Raw genomic sequence first — 26,666 nt, 5'->3', positions numbered from 1 at the left:
CCTTCTTTCTCGCTACCAGACGATCGATAATCAGAAGGAGGGACCGGGACAGGACTGCCATTGCCAATGCCAATGCCAATGTATGGCGGCTTTTCCGTTCCGCAGTTCGCAATACGGAGACGCGATGGCCATGGCGGCTTTACCACCAGCCCGTCTTGGTCTGGGCGTCATCATGGGCCAGGAGCCCTTGGACCACCGTCAAGGGTGTAGCTATTCAAAGCAATGACCGGACTGTTGTTGCTGCTGCTGCTGCTGATGCTCGTCGCCCTGGCTGGTACCGCAGCAATGTGAAATAACCCCCCAGTCTCCAGGTATGGATGGCTATGACCAGTGCCCCGGCGATGGGCTCGCAGGATGGATAAGCCCAGGCGGGAGAGGACGTGGATGTGGACGTGGACGTGGCTGGCATCTTTCTTCAACGACCTCATACACGCCCGCCCATGGATAAGGCGGACAAGGTATCGGGAAGGCATGGCAAGGCAAGACAAGGCAAGGCAAGACAAGGCAAGGCAAGACAAGGCAAGGCAAGGCCAGCCAAAGTCAAGCGCGGGAAAAGAGGAGTCGAGGTTTGATTTGGTGCTGTGACGGCGTGTTACTCGGTAAGGTGGTCTGCAACGGACCACTGGCACTGGGCAGGGCAGCTGGGTACCTTTTCCTGTGGAACAAAGCTACAAACCTTGCCTTGCCTCGCCTTGCCTTGCTAATGGATATGGATATGGATATGGCCTTACGGTTTACGAACTTGCGATACCACCAGCCGGTTTCTCTTGCTCTTAGGCGGTACGGATGCCAGGCCGTTTTGCAACTCTGTTACCATGTAACACTTTCATTCTGTTCTGGTCTAGCATCAACAGCAGCAGCAGTTCCAGACCAGACCATTTGGAGAGGTAAGGCAACTTCACGGATAAGGCACCCCACCGGGCACATCATCCCAGAAGTCGAAGTCGAACCAGCACGAGGCCACAATCACGGGGGACCGCCCACCTTGGTTGCGACTGAGAGGGAAGACACCTTATACGCGACATGCGACGGCATAAGCGTAAACGGAAGAGATATGAGGCCTGGTACGGTTAGGCTTATCGTTTAGGTGGAGGACGAGATGCAAGAAGGAGAGAAGCGGTTCGGCTTGGCTCTGAGATGCGATTCCGTTGAGCATTGGTTTGGTGTATCATGTATCCGTATGGTATGGAGTAGCTTCATAGCTCTTACATTGCACTAGGACCCAAGGTAGAGTGTGATGGCCATTTCATTACCTAAGGCGGTTTTTTGGTCTCTGGCTTCATTTACTGAGATGGGTAGTGGCCTCAGGTACTAAAGCAAGAGGTAGCGGAATGGATGCACTCTGCATTTCTCGCATCTTTCGCACCCCTCCCCTTGTTTTTGATACACCCCACCTGGCGTGGGATAAATCTCCATTTTACAAAACCCTACACCCCTGATCAGAGGTCCCTTCGGGTACGTACCGTACGTACCTGCCGACACCCAAAACGCCCCTGGCCCTGACGTGCCCCCCCCCTCCCCTGGTCGCCGTCTTGTCCTCTTCTCTCGAGACCCCTGTGTACCCATCATCCCCAGCCCATCCTTGATTAGATCTGTAAGTTGTTCTCGAAGTGGGTTAGCAATTTGCGCTATGTCTGTGCCTAACATCAACTGTCATGTGCCAAGTTGCGTTCTCTTCACCGATACTTGACCCATCTCTGAACCAAAAGTACTCGAGTACCGGAGTACAAGCTGGCATCTGCAGCTGCTGGTATTGCTGGTACCGCTGCTCCGCTGCACCTTACCTCAAGCCCGGATGCAGCCACAGCCATGTCCCTCGTACCCCTGCTCCTGCTCCTGCTCTGAGCCTGAGGTAGCAGCAGCAGCCAGCACCCTTCCACTCCTCTGTGGTGTGCCTCACTCACTCTTGCTTCTCATCCTCGTCCTTCTCTTCGTCTTCTAAGGTAATTCGTACACTGCACTTTCACCACCACTACTACGGAACCACCACCACCACACACCTCCTCATCCTCGAGTAACATCTCCCCTCCCCTCTCCATCCCACACCCCTTGTCCCTACCTACGTCCATGTACGTGCCACCCCTCGTACTCCTCCAAGGTACTAACGGACGGTACCTACCCATCGCTCCCAGCTGCCCTGAAACTCTTGCCGCCGGCACTGGGGGCCCTGTTGTTGTGTCTGCTCTCTCTTCGTCGTCAATAGACATCTTATAACTCCAGATGCTGCTGCTGCCTCTTGATCCTCTTCGTTTGATCCCTGCCTCGTAACACCAACAACACAACACTTCAACGCCCTGCCCTCTCTTCTCCTCTTCTTCACAAGAGTATGGCCCATACTGCTCTCGCCCACAACCGAACAACACCTGTCACCGCTACCGTTGTTACACAACACGACGACAAACAAGCCGCCGACATGACGCGATCAGCTTCAGCAGAGCCCACGAAGCCTACCAAGCGCAAGGGTACGCAACACCACTTCTTGATTCGTCTTGACGGCGATATTCGCGGCTCGGGGTCCAAGACGCAGTCTGTCTTGTGTCTTGCCGGCCATGATACTGCGCCTTTGTTCTCTCGTCCACCGCCGCCGCCGTCTTCCACCATCACCACCACCATATCACAGCACCCCGCACTCCTTCCTCTTCCCTCACGATCTCAGATGGCATACGATATCAAGGTACGGCATGTTGACTGACATCTCCTCACAGGCACCAGAAGCGTCTCGACCTTGACGCCGTCCCAGCTGGCGCGCAAGCGTGCCAACGACAGAGAAGCTCAGCGTGCCATCAGGGCCAGGACAAAGGAGCACATCGAGAGACTCGAGCGAGAGCTCGAGGAGCTTAAGAGTGAACGCAACCGCGACCAAAGTCAGACGGTCCAGGAGCTCTTGCGCAAGAACAAGGCCCTTGAAGAGGAACTGTTCAAGCTCCGTGAGAGCATGGGCATTCCCAACGGGCAGTCATACCCAAACTCAGGTACGACTGCCGCTACTGCCTCGTCTGCGTGGGTGCATCTGGTTCGTGCTGACTCGGCTTCAGTCTACGACGACAACCTCAGTTCAATCAGCGGGGCCGTCTCCAGCCCCAGGTCGTCGCCCTTCCCCTCAAATGGTGACTACAACGTCATGCAAGAACTTGGCCCTTCGTACGTGCCCATGCCGGATGCGTCAGAGTCATGGGGTCCAGGTATTCCCGTTTCCGTTCCCTCTACCGTCTCGAGCCCGTCATCCTCGGCCAACACGGACGAGTACGGCGCTGGCTACATCCCAACCAGCGTTCCCGCCCCGATGATGGACTCCCGTAGCATCCCGGCCAAGATGGAGTACGACGACGTCGACTCTGGTGGGTGTTCTTCCCGCACGCGGAGGTTGGGTCAACGCAATTCTGAGACGCTAACCACTCAGTTTCTAGACGCTGGATACCCTCACAACCACACAATGGGCCACCCGCAACACGTACACATCCCGCATCAGTCATATCTCCCTCATCAGCAGTCGTGGAATACGTATCCAACCCCGGTGTACTACCAGCAACCGTCGGCCCACTGATTCGACAGCCCGGCACCACCCTCTGGGAGATTCCGACACTCATCGTTCCGCCAACCTGTCGAATCGACCAGCTCCTAGTTGGCTTCGTCCAAGACTGCCGCCGACTGTCCCAACTCAAATCCCTCGACACGCTCCTCCGGCCTGCCAGGGTCAACATGAAGAACTTCCTCGAGTACCATCCGGCCTCACCCACCACCTCGCCTCCGCGGTGCCAGCTAGCCGATCTCGACAGAGCCGCCTCCACCACCACAACCGGTCCCGGCGCCAACCATCCCATGGCCGAGCTCATCACTGCACTCGTCAACAAAGCCGGCGTCACGAACGTCATCGAGCGTCTCGCCGTCTTCGCCGTCATCCAGCGAGCCGTCGCCTGGCTTGTGCATCCGACACGTGAGGCGTACATGGCCATCATGCCGGAGCTCGCCCCCAAGCCAAGCCAGACCACCGTTCCACACCCCCTGTGGGTCGACCTCGTCCTCTGGGCACCTCTGCGTGCCGCCATCATCCAGAGGCAAGACGTGTACGCCAACGAGGAGTTTCAGGCAGTTTACTCATCCAGCCTGAGACTCATCAACTGGCCGTGCCGACCCATTGACGCCCTGGTCGTCGACCCGCAGTCTGGGGAAATGTGGCTGAGCGACACGTTCACGGACCACGCAATGAGCGTCCAAAACTGGCGCCTCAACGAGAACTTCATTCGGCGCTACCCCGAGCTTCGTGGCTGCGTTGCCGTCGAAGGGTCCTAGCCAGGGTGCTGCCGTGTATGAGTTCTTCCTGTCTATTGTTCATATCCATCCATCCCCCCGCCGAACCCTCCTGATTCGCTTCTTGGCTCTTTTTCGTTCTTATATCCCCCCTTGTTACGGAGTTTCATTCTAGCTGGAATGGGATGGGACCTTGGAAAACACACACACACTTTTGCCGGAATGGTCTTTGTAGTAGATAAAACTAAAAACGGGTTGGTTCGTTGTCGAGGCATTTCGAGGCGGCTGGGGAGCACGTCTGATTGGCTGGTTTTGTTTCATCTTCTCTTCACACGACTTATTGTCTCTTCTGTTCACAAAAAAATACCGGTGTCTCGGGGGTTGGGTTTGGAGGGGCTTTTTTTGCGAGAACAATTTTTCTTGATTTTCGTCCCGATTGTTTGGAAAACCTGGAGAAAGAAGGCGCTTTACAGGATTGGGAGGCTCTTTTAACGTTTTCGACTTTCGTCATTTTTACGGGGTATATCAAACCATTGGGCGGTTCTTAGACTTTTGGGGAAAGGGGGCGACAAGTTTTATACACCACATTCTGGGGTTGGGATCATAAGAATGTGAACCATTTTTTTTCGAACTTTCATGTTTAACCATAGTTCAGTGGATAGGAGGGGGACGTCATTCTTACCACGAGAGAAGCGCAAGAAGACAAAAGTTTTTTTACTCGCTCAATACTTTTGAAAATGAAGCTTTGGTCCAATTGCAGTGAGACGAATCAATCATCATGAGTTCATGATCATGAGTTCCCCGGGGTTCACCAACAGAGTTCAGTCCAAATGCGGGAAGAGGACAACCTGGAGAATGTGACACCATTGGGCCGCCGATCACTCACGTCAATCATCATCACCTTTGCCTGGAAGCAAGACAACCCGTCGTCTTTTTTTTCCTGTTTACTAACCCAAGCTCAGACAAACCCACCCATCCATCGTGTAATTGACTTTTTGGTCACCTCTGATACGGAAATCTGTGGTATTGACTCGGGATTTTTAAACTCGACGAACCGATCCAGCCGAGATAGATAGATGGATGGAGGACAGACGGACACAAGCAACTGCCCTGGTCCCTTCCCTTTCAGTTTATCCACCATGACATAGTCGAAGAGAGTAGATCCAAGATTTTTGGCTGCGAGACCCTTTTTCCAAGACAGATTGAACAGTGACGGGAAGTGTGTTTTCTGGGGCGCCCGGCCAATCAGATGAGACGGATTTATTTGGCTGGGCGTAGGAGCATGATTTGAGCGCAGAGAGATTGGCTGAGCTGGCTGCTATGGTTGTATTACACGCACGCCAATACACACACCAAGACTGTGAGACTAAAGACTATCTATCTCTCAGACACACACACCTCACGTCAACTGGGAAATGGCAGGCAGACACACGAGAACTCTGAACAGAACAGGATGGGACAGGACAGGACAGAACAGACCGGACGGGAAGGGAAGTGTCCGGCGGATCGCATTGCTGGAGCCGAGAGGTTAAAAAAAAAATACCAAGACACAGAGGAAAAAAGGCAGGGCAAGGTGCAAGACACACCGGTGACCGGGGTAAGGTAGGCTGGAGCGAGCAAAGGAGACATTGAGAGACAGAGAGACAGAGAGAGTGGGAGAGAGAGAGACGGCAAGGGGATGGGGAGGCCAGGCGCCCTTGCCGCATGGTCACGCCAGTAGACGCAGACGCACATACCGCGCGAGAAGAGAGCCCAATCGACATCCGCCCGCCTCTGCCCGCCTGCCTCTGCCTTTGCCTGCCCCCTTCGCTTGGCTTCCTTGGCTCTCTCGGGACATCAAACATTCTCCTTCTCTCCCACAGTTACTCACTGTTCTCTTTCTGTAATAGAGTCTCCGGGTTCCATGCCTCATTCCCCTCCCCCCCCCCCCCAATCACGGGTACGGGTAGAAATGAGCCAGGTGTTGTGTTAAAGGTTTAGGTGAGGGTACTCCACTCACACTCTTACACGGCTCTCACTCTCACCACTCTCTCTCACTCAATCTCTCTCCATACTGCCATCTCTGGGTATCCTGCGTCTCCTTCAAATAAAACCAGACCCTGATCCAAGCGCGCACGCGGGCGCCCCTCACCTATCTACCCTTCCCGAACCGATATGTGTGATACCCTACTCTCGCCAAAGATTGCCAGCCAAGCATATATCCCGTTTGCTGTTCATGTGAGGGTTGCTTGGACCCCTTCTTCATCGTCCAAAAGAGGCACGTACGGGGCGAAAGGTCCCACGCAAGAATATGCTGCGGGGGAACGAACGAAGAAGGACGGGAGTTGATTTGACTTGGACCATCCCCGCCAAGCCGCTCTCTACCGTAAGTGCAAAGTGGCGTATCTGGCGGGTTCGTTGACTGCGCACAAATCAATGATTTGCAGTTCAACCAGTTCAATCGGAATTCAATCTCCTTCGGGCCCGAGTTTGATCAGAAAAGAGAATGCAAATCCCGGAACCCTGGTTGTGAATCTGACGGCCGTTGTATGTACGTATGTACCGTACCGGTGCCGAGTCTCGAAAAATCCCACGCCGCGGCGGCGCCGCCCTGGCACCGCCTAGAGCCTCACTTTTCAGCCCTTATTTTATCTTTATTTTATTTCGTATGACCACCAACGAACGAACTCGGCCCAGGACCGGGAATTCCTTTAGGCGCATGCTGCTATCTTAAGCGACGCTGGAATAGCCGACAGGAATCCCTCCGACTTGGCGCAGTTGGGATTGACGTGAAAAGAACGGGTTCCAGCAATGGGGATCTGATGGGGATTGGAGGAGAGGAGAGGGGGGAATGGCGAGGGTGAGGGGGGGCGTGGTTCGTTCTGCTACACTAGAGGCATTCTTATTCTAATTTGAGAGGGATTAAACAACATGGGATCGTTAATAATAACAGCTGAAGTGGGAAGGAAAGAGGACGACCCTCTCGTGATTTTCTGAGAGGGACCACCGGTCAACCAGTCTGGCGGAAATATTCCACCACGAAGGCCTCCTCGGACGCCGATCTGAATATGGGTCATCATCACACTTGTTGATGAACGCCGCCCCATCGTGGCTTTTTCCTCTGGGCCCCCTCACACTCCCCTTGACACTGTTGGAAGTGAGAGAGTGTGTTTTGGGGCCTCGACTGTGTCGAGTGACATGGGATATGCCGTGACGTCTGGGTGGGTTCTCTCTTTTGGGAGGTGGGGGGTCCATTTGACGAGGAGTTAAGCCTCTTCTGTCTCCCTCTCTGGGCATCTTCTTGCTTGCGCCCGCGCGCGCGCGCTCCAGCTTCAGACTCCAGTGTGTGTGCGCGCTCTCCCAGCTCTCCTAGCTTAGCTGCCCCAGCTCCTAGAGCTGTCTCCATTGCAGAAAGGTGGGTTTTGTCCCAGAAAGCAGGCAAAGGGCCCGTTCGTCAAGTCGTTACGAAGTGGGAACCACGAGAGAAAGATGCGGCGGAGTCCAAGGGTAGTGTAGAGTGGGATGGGATGAGATGGGATGGTGGATTCGTGCAGCTGGGTTTGTTTGGAGACGTGAAAGGTGGTAACAGCGACAAATTGACCGCCATTTCTGGACTGGCGCGCCCCGTTTCTCAATTCTCCCTCTCGTCCAGGCCCCGTTCGTGAACGACGAGTAGTATTCCATTCTGGACAATCTATGATTTGGGGCTAGGCCGATGGCTGAAGCCGTTTTTGGCTGCCAGTGCGGTGGTAGATAAGAGTATATCGTTGCCATTGGCGCGTGTATGTATGTGCCTGTGCCTGTGCCTGTTTGTGGCTGAGAGTTGAGCTTCGTTCTCCGCGGGGCAGAGGGCGAGTACGAAATGGAGAGACACCGGAACCCGGAGCCAGGGCATACGGGATATGGGGGAATGGAACCACTTCCAATCAATAATGATGGGGGAGGGGGAAATTGGGACAAAGAGAGATATGGAGTTCGAGCCTTCGAGGTCGATGGAGGTCTCGGACTCGTCGACTCTCTGGTTGGCTCTACTTCTCTTGCCAATGGGGTCTTAACAAGTCTCATTTGAGAGTTGTTTGGATACGCCCAGCAAACAGAGAGAGAGGTCCGGACCCCGGGAAGGCGAGACACTGCAGGTCATGTCGCGATCGAATGTGTTCAACCGGTTTTGAGTGGCCGCAATGCATGTGTCCGTCTTGTCTTGTCTTACAACCGCGCCTCTGGACCTTTTGGCGTGCGATCCGATCCACATGCCCTGCTGCTCTGTCTCCACGGGGTTTGGGTTTGTCTTGCAGCCATCGTTTTGGGCCGTCCGCGCCGCCTTGGCCGATCCCCTCCAGCAGTCGGACGGGGGGCGGGGAGGAGGAGGAGGGGACGGACGGATATGCATAGCGCATCGGGTGAGAATGAGTGGACGGACGGCACGGGAATGAGATCTGGTTGTTGTCTTGGATGAAAGACCGTCTTTGTCTCACTTTGCTGATGTTCGAGACTTGCATTAGACCTGGCTGGACGGGCGGCTAAGCGGTTCCCGCTAGATACCAGGAAAAAAAAAAGACAAAAAGGCCCATCCGACTTGCCGGTTCGACTCCAGTCGAGTTCGAGACGGGGCTCACGGAGAGAGATGATGACGAGCTGTTTGGACTTGTGAACTTTGAGGCCGTGACGTCCCAAGATGCATATCATACACCCGCGCCACCACCAACAACCCCTGACACCTCGCTCCCTTGATCAGGCGGCCGCGCTGCTCGTGTTTGTATGAGAGAGCCTTGGTTCTTGCAGACCTGTGATGGATATAAAATATAGAGTTTGGCGATTTCCAAGGCAAAGGCGTTTGAATACGTAAGTGATGTTCGCAAGGGCGCTAAACATGGGTTGAGAAGGCAGACGCGGTTTTGACTGTGATGTGGGTAAGGTACACTGAATAGACGAGGAACCTTACTGCGTCGGGCGAGATCAGACAGTGGTACTTCTGAGACGAGCGGTACGTATCTGCTTGTCGAGATTGAGCGGTTGTTGCGCGTGCGCTTCATGAGACTTGGCAATTCAGATTAATAACTCGCCGACTTTGCTCAATGTCGCCTAACGAACGGCAGAAGCATACTCGCGCCCCGTGTCTGACGATCATCCGCTATCAAGCGGAAGTTTGACGATCAACAATGAGATTCGAGTCTCGAGATGGACGGCAGCTCTTCATCTCAGAACGACGGGATTGGCCCGACAAGGCAGGACAAGGCCCAGCTTAGAACCGGGGACACGCCGATGCATTGGAGTGAACGGCACCAGGACGCCCCGTGGGCTCGGGAAGAGTGGACGCGGGCGGACCATTCGCCCGCTTGCTCGTCCTTACAAGGACGAACAAGGGGCCAAGCAGGCGGGCCAGGGTTTGACATGTGCAGGGTTTCGGAGTGTTTGGCGGGTTCCTCTCTTGCTGACGGGTGGTTTATTTGGCTTTCTTGGTCTCTCTTTAACCCCTGCCCGAGGTCTCGTCTCTGGAAGTTCTGGGCGTTCTGGGCGTGATGGGAAAGAGATGAAGAGAGATATGGAGACGCAGACGGATCGAAAGTCGTGAGGATATTGCCGGAGGGTTGATGCGTCGCCCACATTGTTCCCGCAGGAGACGGTAGGAAATGCAACGTCGAGAACCGGGGGAGAGGTTCGAGGGTGTGCCGACGGTGATGCTGATGCTGTGATGGTCTCCTGCGAGGGACCTTTTTGGGAGTCGAGCTTTGCCGTGTTGGGAACTTGAAGAAGACATGGAGGTTGGACTTGATTCCCGACCCCTGGAGCTGGAACCGATCATCCTGGAGAGGACAGCTGGGCCGGAGGCTTTCAGGATCCGGAGGTCGTTTTTCGATGATGTAAAATGCGCGGCGGACAACCCCCGAAGGGCAAGACGCCGGAGGTGACCGGAAACTGCCGAGTAACTGCCAGCACGGAGCACCTTAGTGGGAGATCCCGCCGGTTCTCTGGAGCTCTTCAGCTGGGGTTTGGGTCTTGGGAAGAGGGGGAGGGCTGATGCTGGGAAGGGGAATTATGTCCATCACTTCTCATCATCTCCACCAAATTGCAGATGCCCACTCACACTCTTCTCCTTAGTTCGTTAGGGATATGATGGACATCCGGTTCTTGTTGACGATGGTCGATGGGGCGATGAGAAAGAGAGTTTGGGACTTTCTTCACCGGCCGGCTAGGCTCCTCGTCCCCCGTGGCCCAACTACCCGTGCCAAGACGTTTCTCTCCCATATTAGACGGGAATTTTTGAGTTTGAAGGTGCTTGATGGCAGGGCCATGAATGATGAAGAAAGGAGACAAGGGTGTTGCGCTTGCAGGCGTCTGTGACGCGTCCCAGGCTCAGTCGTCGCCTATTAGGTAAGGTGCTCTTTCTTTAGACGCTACCCGACCAAAGAGTCCGAAGAACAGCCAGCTGTGCCTTGTAAGGGACATTGTAGGCGACGAGCGAGATTGAGCCTGGAAGCTGAGCGGGGTGCGAGGCAGACGGGAGAGCAAGGGGCTCGCAGGACTGGAGAACGACAGAGAGAGAGAGACTGTCAAAGTGAGAGAGGGAAAGGCCAAGACGTGTTAGACGAGGGAGCTGAGGGTCAGATGCACATACCAGATGTGTATAGGCACAGGGCACGTGGTGTTCTGAGAGCACCCTGTCCAAGTGAGGTATCCGCTGTGTAAAGAGGTATCCGTACGGATGCATACCCTGCCTCCTGCTTATCCGCCGGCTGCGCTTGTGCTTGTGGTGGCCAAGTCGGAGTCTTTGTATATTCATCATCATACTCAATTCGTATGGTCGACGTTTGCCGGATTCTCAAACATGTGTGCTTTCTTTGCACATAGACAGCCAAGAGAAGGACCGGAGATGCCTCCAGGAGGTTGCAGCGTCGGCGAAGCACCGATGCAGGAGAAACGTTCTAGCGCCGAAGATGGAATTTTCTGTGAGGTGAGGCGCAAGCTAAAAGTGCCAACTGTGCGGCACAGGCACAGCTGCTGCTTGCTCTCTCGGGTCTTCTTTCTTGAAGCAAGGCAAGGTATCCAGCTGCCAGGGCTTGAAGTACCTGCTGCCTCGAGTACCTGGGCGCGGCAGACGGACAGGGGCGGTCAAAGTATCGCCAAGGGCTGAGGTACCTGCTCCAAGTCCCGGACCGATATACGTATCTGTTGATGCTTGAGGACGACGGAATTCCCAGGCTGGCTAGCACCGTTTGCTCCGAACCCAGCCGACCCGACAACGCTCTCCCCCCTGCCCTGCTCTGCCCTGCCCTCAAGCTTCGGGCATCGACTCCGTCGAGCAGCTCATCAGTCGGCCTGGCCACTGCTTCTGTCTTCCGCTGCCAGATCATTGTCCATTTTCATCCCCAGTCTCCGTCCCCAGGAGCACATCATTGCGTTACCTACACCGGCAAGCTCAGTTCTGCAGTGCAAGCTACTCCGGATACGAAGGCTCTGGGGTTGTGCAGGGCAAGCTAAGATGCCTTGCTGGCCTCGACTTGTCCCGTCTTCCGTCATCCGCAGTTCCATCCGCATCTTCGGATCTGGATCTGTATTCGTCCAAGTGAGTTTCCAAGATAGCCACGGGATATCCGTAGCGTGGTAAACAAAAACCAGCAAAACCCGAAACCATGCCAGATAACAACGGACAAGTGTGAAAGGCGGTCTGAACAAGCATCGGGAAATCGGGGCAGCTGCGCTCGAGGTCTCTCTCCACACACCCGACCGATTTTCGTTTGCCATGATCCATAGGCAGCAATTACCGCCGCGTAGGTATGTCGACGCTGCGTCTTGGATGCCTCACCCAGCTCGTGCTATTGGTTCTCGGAATGTACTCGGTGGCTCGTTTTCGCCTCTACCTGGGGTCCCCGCCTATCAGAGTTGCAATGCGCACCTCACACACTCTGTTGATGATTCTCATTGTTCGTCACTTTGACTGAGCAAAGTCTCGCTCGCCTGAACAATCCCGGCTCGGCGAGCCCGTCGTCCAAGAATATAGGCTTTGCTGCAGAGCAGACTTAACTTTGGTTGGTCATCGTAGATGGGTTTAGTTTGTGGCAAGACGTTGCGAAGACCAAATAGAAGGCCGACGGAATGTTGTTAGGATGGAACTGGCCCGTGTTTGCGCGATTGTTTGATCAAGGGTGCGTCGAGTCCGGCGCCGGACCACCGCATCTTGAAATCTCTTGCAAATGGTGCTTTGTTGTATGCAACAAGCTGACGGTGGAGGGATCATCAGACTAGAAGTCGAGCTGCGTGTACTCCGTACATCGAGGAGAAACGATTCACGGACAGGGACCGAGTCCGGTCGAGAAGAGAACGACGACGACGAACCCATGGTGCTCCTGTGGATTCGGTCTGTAGTGGGTGGTGGTCGTTGGTGTTTGCTTGTCCTTGCGCGCTCGTTGGCTCGGCGTGTCAGCGTCCCGTCGTCATCCAAACGCTCACCGCACTCGGATCAGCCCAAGTTGAGCTTAGTTTTGAAGAGATGCCGTGGTAGGGATGGAGGATGATAGCGAAAGAAAGAGACTCCGAGAGGCAGAGGAACAGTGGACACGCTTGTGTGTACGGTGAGGTCACCTCGGACCGGGAAACAATAGAGAGAAGGGATCTTCGCGAGCTACGCAATAATAAGGTGATGCATGCATCGGAAAGGTAAGTCGAGCGTCAAACTCTCAGCAAGGTAAGGTATCTCGGGTTCCATGTCGACGGGAGGTGTTGATCTGAGGTGGACGAGTTACAGCGCATTCGGTTGACAAAGTTAGCAGCTGTGAGTGGAGGGCCATTTCTCGCTGTTATTTTTTTTTTTTTTGGGTGGAAGGCAGGTGCAAGGCAGGTGCAGGTTGCAGAATGGAAATCTGAGGCGGGGATCCAATCGCCAGGCGCGCGACGCCAAAATGGGGGGGAGGGGCACACGAGCCGACAAACGGACAGGGGTCCCACTGTCCCTCTCCAAGTCGCCGTTTTCTGGGAGCCCTTAAAAATGTGCGAAAAGGGAAGGGGGAAGGGGGTCTCCCCTGTCCTGTCGTCCCTGCACGGTCGATCACCACATGCTTGCAGGGATCCTTCCCTTCAGGGTCTTGGCTGACGGTTTGACCAGCTTTGGGGGGAAGGGGGGGTTGGTGTATCGAGGAAAGATACATGATGAAAGTGGAGTCATCAGGTACACTTCAGCAGAGAGGCCATGTACCTTTCCCAAAACCCTACGGTCAGTGCGTCTGGCTGGCAGCTGCACCTGGTGCCAGGCGAAAGCCGTGAGACCCACACGCGCCAGGACCGGCAGCGGAAAAGCGGGGTCATGCACTCAAGCGGGGATTATCGGTTCGGTGAGAGCTTTTGTGAGGTGCACCCACTACCTACCTACCTACCTACCTCAGGCACCTCACCACCTCCGAGTTGAACTCTGCCGACATCAACATACATTCAGAACGACGTCCATCATCACATCTGCCAGCTACTACAGTACCTGAGGCCACATACGCCCTCTTCGTACCTTGCATCTTCTCAAATCATCTGCCGACAGTCGACTCTGACCGCCGACCGCCGACCGCCGTCACCGTCACCGGCACGTCTGCCCTCGAAGTGGCCCTGCGTCGGGAATTGACACTGCGCGTGCAGATGCATCTTGATTGTGCCATGTACGAAGTGCTCCTCCTGATACTACGCCAGCATGCACAGCATTGGGTCTTGCAGGAGGAGGGGGGTTATCATTGTATCAGCCTTTCTGCAATCTTGATTGTTTGATCTCCCCTGGATATGGATATGGATATGGATATGGATGGATATGAGGTAAATTCTCGACGCGAACCTCTGTGGTTCTCCGGTATTTGCAATACCTTTCCTGCCATTGCAAGGTACATCCGTCCTTTCAACACCACTCGTCGACGAGTCCCTGCCACTGCTAATCTCACCTTGCAAATACCAAACCAAAGGTTCTCGGGAAACCAATGTGGACTTGCAGTGTCGTTATGGACCGTCCCACTCTCCCACCTTCCACTGGCCTCTGCTTCTGCTTCTGCTGCGGTGGAAGTGGAGATGAGGAGGTCCTGCTGCTACAGAATATGGTTTCCCCTGCCTGCGGCAACTTTGCCAGCCACGACGAGATGCCTTCACGCTGTATCCGTACGGATAGGACACAGCTACCATGAGCCATGGCGTTGCAACCAGGAAGGGCTTGCGTGGTAACCGTGGGACGCGAGGAAGGTCCAGCCCACATCTCCCGTCCCGAACAAGCCCTCCCCGGCTTCCACTCAGCCTTCAGGGCGTTTGAGTCTCCTCTTCTCCTCACCCGTCCACGCCCACGCCCACGCCCACGCCCACGTCCAGTCCATCACCTCGCCCGTCCAAACGGAAACCAGGGAGTCACCAGTCACCAGTGCCCGGCCTTCCATCTTTACCGGCCATGTCCTGGCCTTGACCTGTTCAGTGCGCCCTGTGGAAGCTGCTCTTAGTCTTGCCGGGCCTGCCTTGTCTGCTGCCCTACGCAGCGTTTTCCTTGCCCCGTTTCTTACTTGGATATCCGTGCTTCTCAACACCTCATGTTGAAGATATCCTTCAGCCCAGCCTGGATACTCCCTGCCGTGAGCTATCCCATCAGCTCATCTTACCTCATCTCACCTTACTTTTGGCCTCTAGCTTAGCCTTCACTGCAACTCCAAGGGACGGAAGCTTCCCCTTCCACCAGATGGTCCCGGGCTGCTCCTCGCTGCGCTTCTCCCGCTTTTCCCGTCCCGTCTGCCACTAAGGCAATCCATCCGTTCGTTCCTTAGGGTCAGCTTCTTGGCATCCGTTCCGTCTTGACACGCCCAGTTATTGCGGTTAAACTTCTTCCACGCATCCTCAATTACCTTCTTCTTCACCATTATTGCCTCGAATTACTTATTATTACCCAGTAGCCAGTTCTCGACCTCCGGTCGGTCGTGCTCGGGATCTGCTCTGCTCGGCCCCTGGACGCGGACTCGTACGAACGTTTTGTCGGAGCGCCCCAACCTATCACCGTTTGATAACTTGCCTGCCGCCAAACCATCACACTAACACAAACACGTGCCTTGGACGTTCCTTCGTTCATGCGTCGTCTGCCCTACCCTTCTACGCCCGACGCGGACCGTTTTAGCTTCTCTTACCACCATCCGCTGTAGGCGTACTCCGTACCTCGGACAGCTAAGATGAGCTAGCCGCGCCAAAGGGGGCCTTAGCCTGTACTCAACATTCAACTTCACGATCCACGATACACGTTCGCTTTGGACCGTTCGTTCCACTCTCCTCAGGGTCTTTGGCGTTGAGACGGGCCGTCTTGGGACGTTCCACGCCAGCAAGAACGCTTCAATCTCCCTTTCACCGTCCCGCCAGCCTCCGCCTCCAACGCTCATGCAAGCCACGATACGCCTTCTTCGAAAACCCCCACCTCAACCTCGAGCAGGACCCTGTGACGGTTGACCAAAGCGTCGTCCGTCCAATAACAATCGCTGACAACAGCCATCAAGCCTCTTTCACCACGACGGATGACCCCTCGAGAAACCGCATTCCATTCGGCTCCGCCAGTTCATTTATCTCGCCCCAGCCACAAAGTAATCTCAAATTACGAGCACCTCTGAAGCAGGCCAACGTCGTTGATCGTCAAAAGGACATGCCTGATAGTGTCCACGCATACTCATATCACATCCTGCTCGAGTCCACGTGCTGGCTGTATCACAATCTGCGGTATCGGTGCGTATTGCATTGCTTAGCGGCTGTTTGATGCCCGACTACGCCAACACCAGCACCATCAATAGCCACGGTTCCATGGTGGCATTGAGCAAATATCCCACCGCTCATTTGCCTGCCACGGCTGTGCTTCGACTGGCTGGAGATATCGTGGAATGCCTTCGCACAAGACCGGGATGTGCGCCCGTCTTTGTTGTCCTGGTTCATGCGCAAAACAATCAACCGTACAACTCACACGCAGAGACAAACCTCGCAGTAATATGTTTGTGTTATGGCATGCGAAGACGAGTGCCCCTCGATGGGTGCGAGTCAGCCCCGCGCAGAATCTGATGCATGGAAACTTCTGAGACAGGCGGCTCGGGTTCGTGTGATGGCCTTGATATAGAGTTTTGACAGATATTCGCTGCCCGCAACACGTGGCGATGCTGCACGTCTCATGTCATGGCAAAAGCGTATCTCAAGCCCTACAACGCTGCCACGCGCTGGACCGCCTCTTCGCACGACTGGCATGCGTCGTCCAACGAGCTAAACATCGAAAAGGGGGGGGATATCTCGGGGGCGTTATAATATCCTATACTCATGTACACTGCGTGGACGGCCTCTTCTAGCCACTCGTTTGACTAAGGTAGGTTTTGTTTCTGCCCACGCCGTTGGCTGCCACGAGCTCGCCATGGCTCTGGACGGTGCCGCGTCAATGCACACACCGCATCGACGTTCGAGAAACATGCCTTGGACACTACCTAGACAGCAGCCCATGGCATGGCGGGTGTCTAGAGTGAGCTCTGCCCTTCTCTTGGGCGGTGTTTTCTGCAGCTACACCATCACCATCTTCTCTACATAAGTGCCCTCCTGGCAATGGCGTCCTGCCATGCGATGAGATGAGTCTTGTCGCGAAACTAACCCTGCAATATCACCAACCACCAACACTCCTGTATACACATGCCATCCAACGCCCACAAGATGGTGTGAGGCCATTAAGAGCGATGGCAGCCCACCCGGCGCTTCCAACTGCTAGAAGATTTCTTCCCATGCGAGGTGGCGGTCTGCTTACCTCTTCTGCGCGTCCGAAGGTTTTCTGCTTCTCCTAGCGTCGAAGCAATCGAAGCTTCGAAAGAACAATTTACACTTTTTCGCGCTGCGGTCGCTCGAACCTCTCGCATCTGTTCTGAAGTGGGAAAGTCAAACAAGGACCCTTTCCCGTATGTCAGGAAAACAACAGCTGCATTCTTCTGACCGCCTCTCCTCCTTCTTCTTGTACACACCACAAATATGCATCTCACACACACACCACCACCAACAACTACCGTCCGTGGGATTCCTTCGAAAGCCGGGCCACGGACGTGGACAACGTGGTTCCAGCGAGATTTCAGATTCAGTTTTCTGCAAGCGCACACCCTTTTTTTCCCGTTGAGGAATAACAAGTCCGAGGGGGCGAGGGGGCGGCCCAGGGGCGGCCCAGCGTCTTGCCCGTTTTGTAGTCGCCGAGCCGTTCGGTGATCGAGATGAGAGAGAAAGGATGAGGAGATGGCAGTTCCCGAGCTGTCTGTCTGTCTGTTTTTACAGTCTTACCGCACGCCCTTCTAGAAGGGTAAAAGGAACAAAGAGAAGAAGAAGGGTTGAAGTAGAAACGTGGCTTGCATGTAGATGTCCTTGATATCTGCAGTACTTACATCCGATGCTAGCGTACCACGCCACCGCTGCGCAGAAACTAAACCAGCACTGCTTCGAATTGAATTGACTAATAGATTCAATTGGTCTCTTGTTGGGTCGTACGCCGGACCAGACACCGTCGCCGCTCCTGCCGCGCAGCCATCGGGATGCCGTCGGGATGCCGTCGTCGTCGCCGCCGTTCCATTTCCCCATTTCTCGGCATTCTCCCCATGGCCGTTGGTCTCGGTCATCTCCCCGGCGGCCGACCCCTTCCCCCTTCCCCCTGCCCCTTCCTTCCGGGAACCAACAACTCACCAACACACGCCCCTGGTCGAACATCCTGCAGGCTTGGCTGACCGAATAAACCATGGAAAGAAAAACCGCTGCTAACTAGCTGAGCTAGCAACGGTGCCGTGGAATCCTGATTTATGACCGGAAAACAGCATGGGTGTGAGCGGAAAACATGCGGCGGTTTCGGCGACCCGTTGCGGTCTCTGGATTCGGGTTGCCCGCGATGGGGTTGTATGCCTAAAGGGATCGTTCCGCGAATTTTCGAGCCCCCCTGGCGTGCTGGTGTATGATGATGGCATTGTGGATGATGGACTAGGCCGAGGATTGAATGAGTTCGCCGACTGAGCGAGGGTGAACGAATTCGGCGAATTAGCTAGCAGGGGACGGTGACCGAAAGCCTTGGTTACACGGCGGTTCACGAGATAGCAGGCCTTGCGCGGCTTGGTTCGGGGTCGTACGCCACGATAGGAGGTCAGTTTGAGGCACCCCTTGAACACATAGCAAGTCTCGTCACGTAGAAACCCTCCAAAGACAACGGCGGTGTGAGAATTAGGGAAGTGAGAGCATTCGACGTCACGCTGCCGGTCATACGCCTACCTCCCCCTTGAGAGTCTCTGAAATTATGCTCTCAGGTACTCAAGAACCGACTATTACGTATGATATACCCCCTAGAGCCTTTGACAACGAATTGTCGAGGCTGTGAAGCCAGGTCGCCATGTTTTGTCTTACGCATACACCTCTTTCAGTACCAACATCACGAAAGTGTCGAATTTTGTCCGGAAAGACGACGCATGGATCTCGGCGGTCTCGTCTGCGTCCCTACCGGCTTGTGTCTCTCTCCCTAGACCGTACCTTCTGCTGAGCGGGAGCTCTCAGTCTTGCAGGATTCACCCACCACACGACGGACTGGTCTCACGGCGCCAGGCAAGAACGAGGCTCTGCGATGGGAAATGAGACGCTCTTTAGTCACTGTGGCTTCTGCTCCCCGGGCAAAGGCGCCGCGTCATAGTCCTGAATAATCGAGGCTGCAGGTCCTACGAGCAAGAACGAGACCGCCAATGCCCGTGGCTGCTGGGCTCTTGGAAGGGGGGTCGTGTTGCGGTCCTGAATGCTTGAAGTTGCTTAAACGTGTGCGGATTGGCCTTGACGATCCGCCACTTCTGGACCTTCTTTTTTTCCCGTAAAATAAATGTCCGACGCGCAGGATGGAGAAACCTTGTTGGTGATCGGTTGCTGATCACCAGACGGTCGGTATTGACGTATCACGGCGTCTCGCGTGCGTCGTCGGAACCATGGCCTTGGGAATTTCTTCAGCGGAGGCCTTGGGTGGCAAACACACCTGGACGATCATCGGAAATCCCCCGGGCGTGGCGACGATGTCGACAAGCGAATGAGCGTGGCTGACGACTCCCACGAGGCTGTCGACCGGGCTTTTGCGGTGGACATACGCGGAGCCGAATAAAGCCAGAGTAGAGCAGAAACCTGTTGTGATGCAGGTGACGACAGCAGACGTCCCCGCCATCGCGGCAAGGAATGGAGAGCATGCGGCTGACTGCTGAGCTGGAGTTGCCAGGCTGTCTGTTTGTCATCTCCCGTCCGCACTCCCCCCCCTTCGGTGAAGATGTCCGTGAATGGATGTTGTGGCCGATGGGGACCGTGGAGTCTGGAGATGCCTCGGCATGTTCGGTCTGGGGCTCAAGTCGGTTGCCGCTGACCGAGATGGCGGGGGAGGGCCACCCCGATGGATCCATGCCGTGGAATCTGGGGATGGCGGAGACTGCCGATGGAATGGGGTTGAAGGGATCGTCCGTGACTGGCCAGCGGGGTATCATGACGCCGTCGTCGCCGCGTCCGTGATTCGGCCCGCCTGTCTGCCGCTGCTGCTGGCTTCCAAAGAGATGACCGGGTCCGGCTGCACGGAGCCGATGATTGAGAGGAGACCCGGGTCGGACGTCCCAGAGCCGAGCCTTCGCCGGGCGCATTGGTGATCGGCATGGTGTTCCGGGGTTGGTGATGCCGGTTCATCGGCCTTGGCTGCCTATTGCCGTACCGGCCGCATTGGCTCAAACGACCGTGAGTGATTGAAGAGCTCCGCAAGCAGCATCATGGATTCGGACATTATGCAGACTTTAAGATGAGCCCTTGTCGCTTTTCTTTGTTTGTCCCGCTATCATGTTGATGGGTGAACGGGTAGTTTCATTTTTTCTTGAGGAAACTTGGTGGCCCTCGTCAGTCCTTCCTCCTTGTGGATTCGTCAAATATGCCAAGTCACATACCTTTTCAGACATCTGAACAGCCGTTGTCTCAAAGTCAGCATTATACCGTCGACGTCCAGGCTCTTCGGCCGCATCGTGTGTCTGGAGTGATGTTTGAGGAGAGAGATGGGCTGGGATCATCTGCCTGCGAATCGGGCGAATGTCGTCTCAATATCGGGTGAATAACGGGCAAATCGGGAGCTAAGATGGAACCGGAGACGCTAAGAAGTCGCTATCCGGATTTCAGCCGACACAGCCCCTGTCTGCGGAATGTCGGGACGTCCTTCAGCATCACGTCGACGATGGATTGGCCAATCCGGGGCCGACAGATGGGGCTAAAAACCGGACCTCGACGCCAAAAGAAGGAGGGGCTCCAGCTGGGGGTGAGAGGGGTGAGGGGCATCACCTTCATCAACGTGGGGTAGCTTCGTAGATGCGCTGGAATCTCGACACCTGACCGCGTCTTGGAAGTGCTCGTGGATTCGTGTCACTTTTTCCCGCTCGGCTGTTTGGAGGAGGGGAAAGCGGGAATACGATGATTTCTAATGAATCCTGCGCCTCGACATGCCTTATTCGCCTGTCGTTTTCCCGGCAGCGATGCACCGGAGCGAGCTACTGACATGGCCAAGACCAAGGTCCCAAGGAAGGGCAATTACGTAGAAGACCACTACCGCTTCAGTCCATGAGACCAGAGACTGGGGCTGCTGGCTTCTCATACCGATACTCCGCCGCCCATCCGGAGATGGCCCGCTTCTGAACCTCGTCGTAAATCTATTTAATACCTTGGTCCTTTCGGGAAACAAGCTGTTCGACCTTGTCTGACTTCCAAATCATCCCACCTTTTCCCCTCGTGCCCGTGCCAGTGCCATTCTTCCGCGGTCTTTCCAAGTCGAAGCGGCCTTTCTTGTTTGATCAATTGCGCATTCTGTCGAGATACCCAACCCGTTTTCACAAATTTCCGAGCTCACAATGGCCGATTTCGAAGTGGAGGAGCTTCTGAAGAAGCTCACCGTCTCCGAGAAGGTCGACCTCCTGGCTGGTAAGACGCACCGTCCTAAGTGACGCCCTCACACCTCACACCAGTGCTCCGACGTCATCGACATGAAAAAAACCGACGAACTGACATTCAAACCACCCAGGTATCGACTTCTGGCACACCAAGGCCCTTCCCAAGCACAACATCCCCTCCGTCCGACTCTCAGATGGCCCCAATGGCGTTCGCGGCACAAAGTTCTTCAACGGCGTCAAGGCCGCCTGTTTCCCCTGCGGAACGGCGCTCGGCGCCACCTTCAACACCACCCTCCTCGAGGAGGCCGGAAAGAAGATGGGTGAGGAGGCCAAGCTCAAGGGAGCTCACTGCATCCTCGGCCCCACCATCAACATGCAGAGGTCCCCACTCGGCGGCCGAGGCTTCGAGTCCCTGGGCGAGGACCCCGTCCTCGCTGGTCTCGGATCCGCCGCCATCGTGAACGGCATCCAGAGCACCGGCATCCAGGCCACTCCTAAGCACTTTGTCTGCAACGACCAGGAGCACAGGCGCAATGCTGTCCACAGCATCGTCACCGAGCGCGCCCTGCGCGAGATCTACGCCCTTCCCTTCCAGCTCACCTTCCGTGACGCCCAGCCCGGCGCCCTGATGACCGCTTACAACGGCGTCAACGGCACCATGTGCAGTGAGAACCAGGAGCTGCTCGAGGGTCTGGTGCGCAAGGAATGGGGCTGGGACGGCATGATCATGAGCGATTGGTACGGCACCTACAGCACCACGGAGGCTGCCAACGCCGGTCTCGACCTCGAGATGCCCGGCCCCCCGCGCTTCCGCGGCGAGCCCCTCAAGTTCAACGTCTCGACCGACAAGGTCCGCCAGCACATTCTCGACGAGAGAGCTCGCGCCATGCTCAAGTTCATCAAGAAGTGCGTGGCCACCGGTATTCCCGAGGGCGCTCCCGAGTTGACCGGTGACACCCCCGAGACCGCCGAGCTGCTGAGACGTATCGGTGGCGAGAGTCTGGTTCTCCTCAAGAACGAGAACAACGTTCTTCCCTTCAAGAAGGACAAGAAGGTCAGAAGAAATGATACAAAAGCCTTGTGAAAACACCCGCTAACTGTTACCTGCAGACCGTCGTCATCGGCCCCAACGCCAAGATCTGCACCTACCACGGAGGTGGCTCCGCCTCCCTGGCCGCCTACTACGCCGTCACCCCCTTCGACGGCATCAGCAAGAAGCTCAGCTCTCCCCCCGAGTACACCGAGGGTGCCTACTCTCACAAGCTCCTCCCCCTTCTCGGCAATGTCGTCAAGTCCAACGGCAAGCCCGGCATGACCATGAGGGCCTATAACGAGCCCCCCACCGACCACAGCCGTGAGTCTCTCGACGAGCTCCTCCTCACCAAGACCGAGCTCCTCCTCGTCGACTACTACAACCCCAAGCTCAAGTCCAACCTGTGGTACGCCGACTTCGAGGGCTCCTTCGTCGCCGAGGAGGACTGCACCTACGAGCTGGGCCTCATCGTCTGCGGCACGGCCAACCTCTTCGTCAACGACAAGCTCGTCATCGACAACACCACCAAGCAGCGCCAGGGCGACGCCTTCTTCGGCGCCGCCACCGTCGAGGAGAAGGGCCGCGTCCAGCTCAAGAAGGGCGAGACCTACAACTTCAAGGTCGAGTTCGCCTCCGCCCCCTCGTCCAAGCTCCAGGGCGACAACGTCGTCTTCGGCAGCGGCGCCCTCCGCATCGGCGGCTGCAAGGTCATCGACGACAAGGCCGAGATCGCAAAGGCCGCCGCCCTCGCCAAGGACGCCGACCAGGTCATCATCTGCTCCGGCCTCAACGCCGACTGGGAGACCGAGGGCAACGACCGCGCCGACATGGAGCTCCCCGGCTACCTCAACGACCTCATCTCCGCCGTCGGCAAGGCCAACCCCAACACCGTCGTCGTCAACCAGTCCGGCACCCCCGTCCGCATGCCCTGGATCGACGACGTCGCCGCCCTCGTCCAGGCCTGGTACGGCGGCAACGAGACCGGCAACGCCATCGCCGACGTCCTCTTCGGCGACGTCAACCCCTCCGGCAAGCTCTCCCTCAGCTTCCCCCAGCGCGTCCAGGACAACCCGGCCTTCCTCAACTACCGCGCCGAGGCCAGCCGCACCCTCTACGGCGAGGACGTCTACATCGGCTACCGCTACTACGAGTACCTCGACCGCCCCGTCCTCTTCCCCTTCGGCCACGGCCTGTCCTACACCAGCTTCGCCCTCAGCGGCCTCTCCGTCGCCGACAAGGACGGCAAGCTCGCCGTCGACGTCACCGTCAAGAACACGGGCTCCATCGACGGCGCCGAGGTTGTCCAGGTGTACGTCGCCCCCAAGCAGAAGGCCAAGATCAACCGGCCCCTCAAGGAGCTCAAGGGCTTCGCCAAGGTGGCCCTCAAGGCGGGCGAGAGCAAGAAGGTCACCGTCGACATCGAGACAAAGTACGCCGCCAGCTACTTCGACGAGGAGCGCCACCAGTGGTGCGCCGAGAAGGGCGAGTACGAGGTCATCGTCGGCGACAGTAGCGCCGTCACGGACAAGGCCGTCAAGGGATCCTTCAGCGTCGGCGAGACCTTCTGGTGGACCGGCTTGTAAGCGGACGTCATTTCTTTCTTGGATAATACGATGGATGGTACGAGAAAAAGAGGGAAAAGGCAAGGGCGGGTTTCTTCATGAGCATTTCGTTTTTTTTTATTTAGTCTTGGGTATGAATGAATGATGATACATATATACTCATTCCCGTCGTGGGGCAACGTGAGCGCGTCGCCGCAATCAAAAGTCCCCTTCCCAATCGTGTCGTGGTGTATCGTTTCATGTCATGCGTCATGGTCGTCAAGGAAGTGCGAAAGTCGCCGGAGTGTCTTTATGCTGAGCCCGAAACAAAAGAAATCAAACGCCGTAAGCCCACACTCCTCCTCTTCACGGAGAGCTCACGCGTTTTTCCCTCAGATCGCCGCCGCCGTCGGTGCTAGGCGTCATGGTATTCTCCATCCTCTGCAGCTCGCACGGCGGCAGCCAGGGCTCCGCGTCGCCCAGGCGCTGCACGGTCAGGCCGGCATTGCCGGCGTTCTTCATGCCGGCCTCGAGCTGGCGCTGGTACGAGATGCGGCGCAGCCGTTCTGCTTCGGCCGGTGTGAGGTGGAGCTGTTGGTTTTGATGTGGTTAGCCGTTGGATTCGCACAATGCAACTCATAAGAAGGGTGGGTATGTCCACTCACGTAGAGCTCGACGAGGATGGCGTGGATGGCGAGGGCCAGCCACGAGCCGGCGCCGAAGACGGCGGTGAAGCCGGCCGCGATCTCGGCGGGTTGGCGGGCGTCCACGCCGGCGTGGACGAGGACGTTCAGGCCGGGGTTCGCGCCCGAGAAGTAGGCGCCGCAGTCCGGATACAGGCTCATGATCTTCGTCTGGTTGTGGCGGAAGATGAAGTCGAGGACGGCGCACTGCTTGACTTCGTAGTAGGTGGGGTCGGTGCTGGCGATGACCCTGGCGGCCAGGAAGCTGATGATGCGCATCGTGATGATGAAGCCGGCCTTCGGTGCTTGTTAGCTTGATAGACCGTGAGAGACAAGGGTGTGTGTGTGTGTGTGTGTCTTTCTTACGTATACCCAGGCCCTGAGCATCCATGCGCGGTGCTGTTCGATCTGCAGCTTCTTGACGTTATACACAGCCAAGCCCAGCGCCCCGAGAAACATGATACTCCCCGAGCCCACGGCCGTCTGCGTGCTCACGCCGCCGCCGAACGTGCGCCTCGCGATCATGAAGACGCCGACCATGCCGACGACGCTGAGGAGGAGGACGAGGTACCCGTTAAGGCGGTGGAACAGGATGGCCCTGTGGCGTACGGCGGGGACGAACTGGAAACAGGCGAGGAAGCCGCCCGGCAGGACGCCGGCGAGGTGCAGGAGGATGCCGACGCGGTCGGCGCTGCCGGGCTGGTAGTAGTAGCACTCGCCGGGCAGGGCGCGGTTCTTGCGGGCCGGGTCGCAGAAGGCGCCGTCGAGGTCGAAGTACATGAGGCGGGCGAGGGTGAAGCCCATCATGGCGCCGGCGGTGATGACGAAGAGGGTGAAGTTGTAGCCCCTCTTGAAGCCGAGCGGGTTGTAGATTTTGCGGGCGAGGGTGACGAAGCCGCTGGCCGCTGGCGGGGTCGATGATGATGACGGCGGAGGAGGCATGATGGGATGGGCGAACTGGGGGGGCTGAGACAAAGCTGCCGCCGCTTCTATTTAATCTTGTTCACTTTCTTCTTGTTGAAGAGTACGAAGAAACGAGATGAGTTCGTAACGTTTACAGCCGGGGACAGAGGCGGAGGGCCTCATATACGTTGGAAAGCGACCCCGTCAGACAGACCACCTTGGCAGCACCCAGCAAGTCGGACATCGATGCAAAGGTGGTCCTCACCTCAGCCTCAGCATGGGAAAAGAAGGAGGGGAAGATGCGAGATAGATGCCCACATGGGAGAGGGCGAAGGCAGGGCTGGGCCAGGCCTCTCAGCACATGCATAAGATCCGGATCCTCCGCCAAAGACGCATCACCGATACTGGGGGCATCTCAGGAATTAGCCGTTTGACAGCGCACCGGAGCCATGTCTCATGAGATGCATGGCACCATGACATGCTAGATAGATGGAGCTTGGCTCGCTTCCTCCAACGACAAGACGCGCGAAGCCTCGGCCGAGAAGGTGGGAAATGCCACATCCGGACTCGAGGTAGAAAACCCAGTCTCGTCCCATACAGGGCGGCTAAAATGCGCCGTTGGCCCTTCTCGGAACGGGAATGGAAAAGGGGTGAGGGGTGAGGAGGAGGAGGAACGCTTAGGTAGGCAGGTGAAGGAGGCGCCGGGAGGCGTCGCGGGACGGAGCAGCATGCATGCTCACCGGTTCTGCCACCGGAGCGGGCTGCTGCTGGCGGCAAGGAGGACTCGAGGACTCGAGAAGACGGGGCTGAAGCGGCCAGTGAGGAGACGAGGAACGAGGAAAGGCAAGGCCGAGGTCGTGAGGCTTGGGGTTAGTGGTTTGCCAGAAGGATGGGTTCGCTTCCCAGCACCGACCCGGGCGAGGGAAATACTTGACGTGCAGTTGGCGTGTGGGCGCCGAGGAGCCATGCGAACGCGATGCGGCCGTACGGGAGGGATCGAGTGCATGCGGGCCGCATTAGTGTCGATTTCGGGGGCGGGGCGGGCGGCCGGGCCATGGTCAAAAGATGAGATGGCCGATGACACTTTGTAGCGGTGTGTGTGTGTCTGGTGGTGAGAGACGTCTGGACCGGGAAAAACTCATCACATCACATCATGTCGTCTGCCGTTAGTCTGGCTCGTCTAACACATCTGCTGCCTGCCGTGCAAGGAAGGTCCTCGATGCGGTTTGCCGATGGCCTTTTCCTCCCAACCATCTTTCCAATAAAGCAGGGATGGGAGGAGTCCGGGTTGGAGAGCCAAGGCTGACGCCGCACACTTGCGTCGTTGGTGTTGAGTTCTCTCTCGGTTGGTAGGACAGAGGCGGGCGAGGCC

At 56.6% G+C, this 26,666-nt stretch overlaps 3 protein-coding genes across 3 annotated transcripts; 2 read left to right on the top strand and 1 right to left on the bottom strand.

Annotated features, from left to right (window-relative positions):
- Nucleotides 1-2,326: 2,326 nt before the first annotated feature.
- On the top strand, nt 2,327-4,290 carry CkaCkLH20_00464 (uncharacterized protein; the record flags this gene model as incomplete). The annotated part of the gene is made up of 4 exons (XM_038883184.1): nt 2,327-2,674; nt 2,741-2,972; nt 3,036-3,338; nt 3,401-4,290. The coding sequence occupies 4 exons, from the start codon at nt 2,327-2,329 to the stop codon at nt 4,288-4,290; spliced, it is 1,773 nt and encodes a 590-aa protein (XP_038751889.1).
- A 16,805-nt stretch (nt 4,291-21,095) lies between these two features.
- Nucleotides 21,096-23,750, top strand: CkaCkLH20_00463 (uncharacterized protein; the record flags this gene model as incomplete). Its single annotated transcript, XM_038883183.1, has 3 exons — nt 21,096-21,165; nt 21,266-22,188; nt 22,245-23,750. The coding sequence occupies 3 exons, from the start codon at nt 21,096-21,098 to the stop codon at nt 23,748-23,750; spliced, it is 2,499 nt and encodes an 832-aa protein (XP_038751888.1).
- A 324-nt stretch (nt 23,751-24,074) lies between these two features.
- On the bottom strand, nt 24,075-25,333 carry CkaCkLH20_00462 (uncharacterized protein; the record flags this gene model as incomplete). The annotated part of the gene is made up of 3 exons (XM_038883182.1): nt 24,075-24,299; nt 24,374-24,688; nt 24,758-25,333. 3 exons carry the CDS (start codon nt 25,331-25,333, stop codon nt 24,075-24,077), a joined length of 1,116 nt encoding a protein of 371 aa, XP_038751887.1.
- Between the last annotated feature and the right edge of the window lie 1,333 nt (nt 25,334-26,666).

Source organism: Colletotrichum karsti (assembly GCF_011947395.1).
Source record: "Colletotrichum karsti strain CkLH20 chromosome Unknown Scaffold1, whole genome shotgun sequence".
NCBI classification, from domain to species: Eukaryota; Fungi; Ascomycota; class Sordariomycetes; order Glomerellales; family Glomerellaceae; genus Colletotrichum; species Colletotrichum karsti.
Note: the sequence above shows the minus strand (reverse complement) of the source record. Positions and strands in the feature narration are given on the sequence as shown.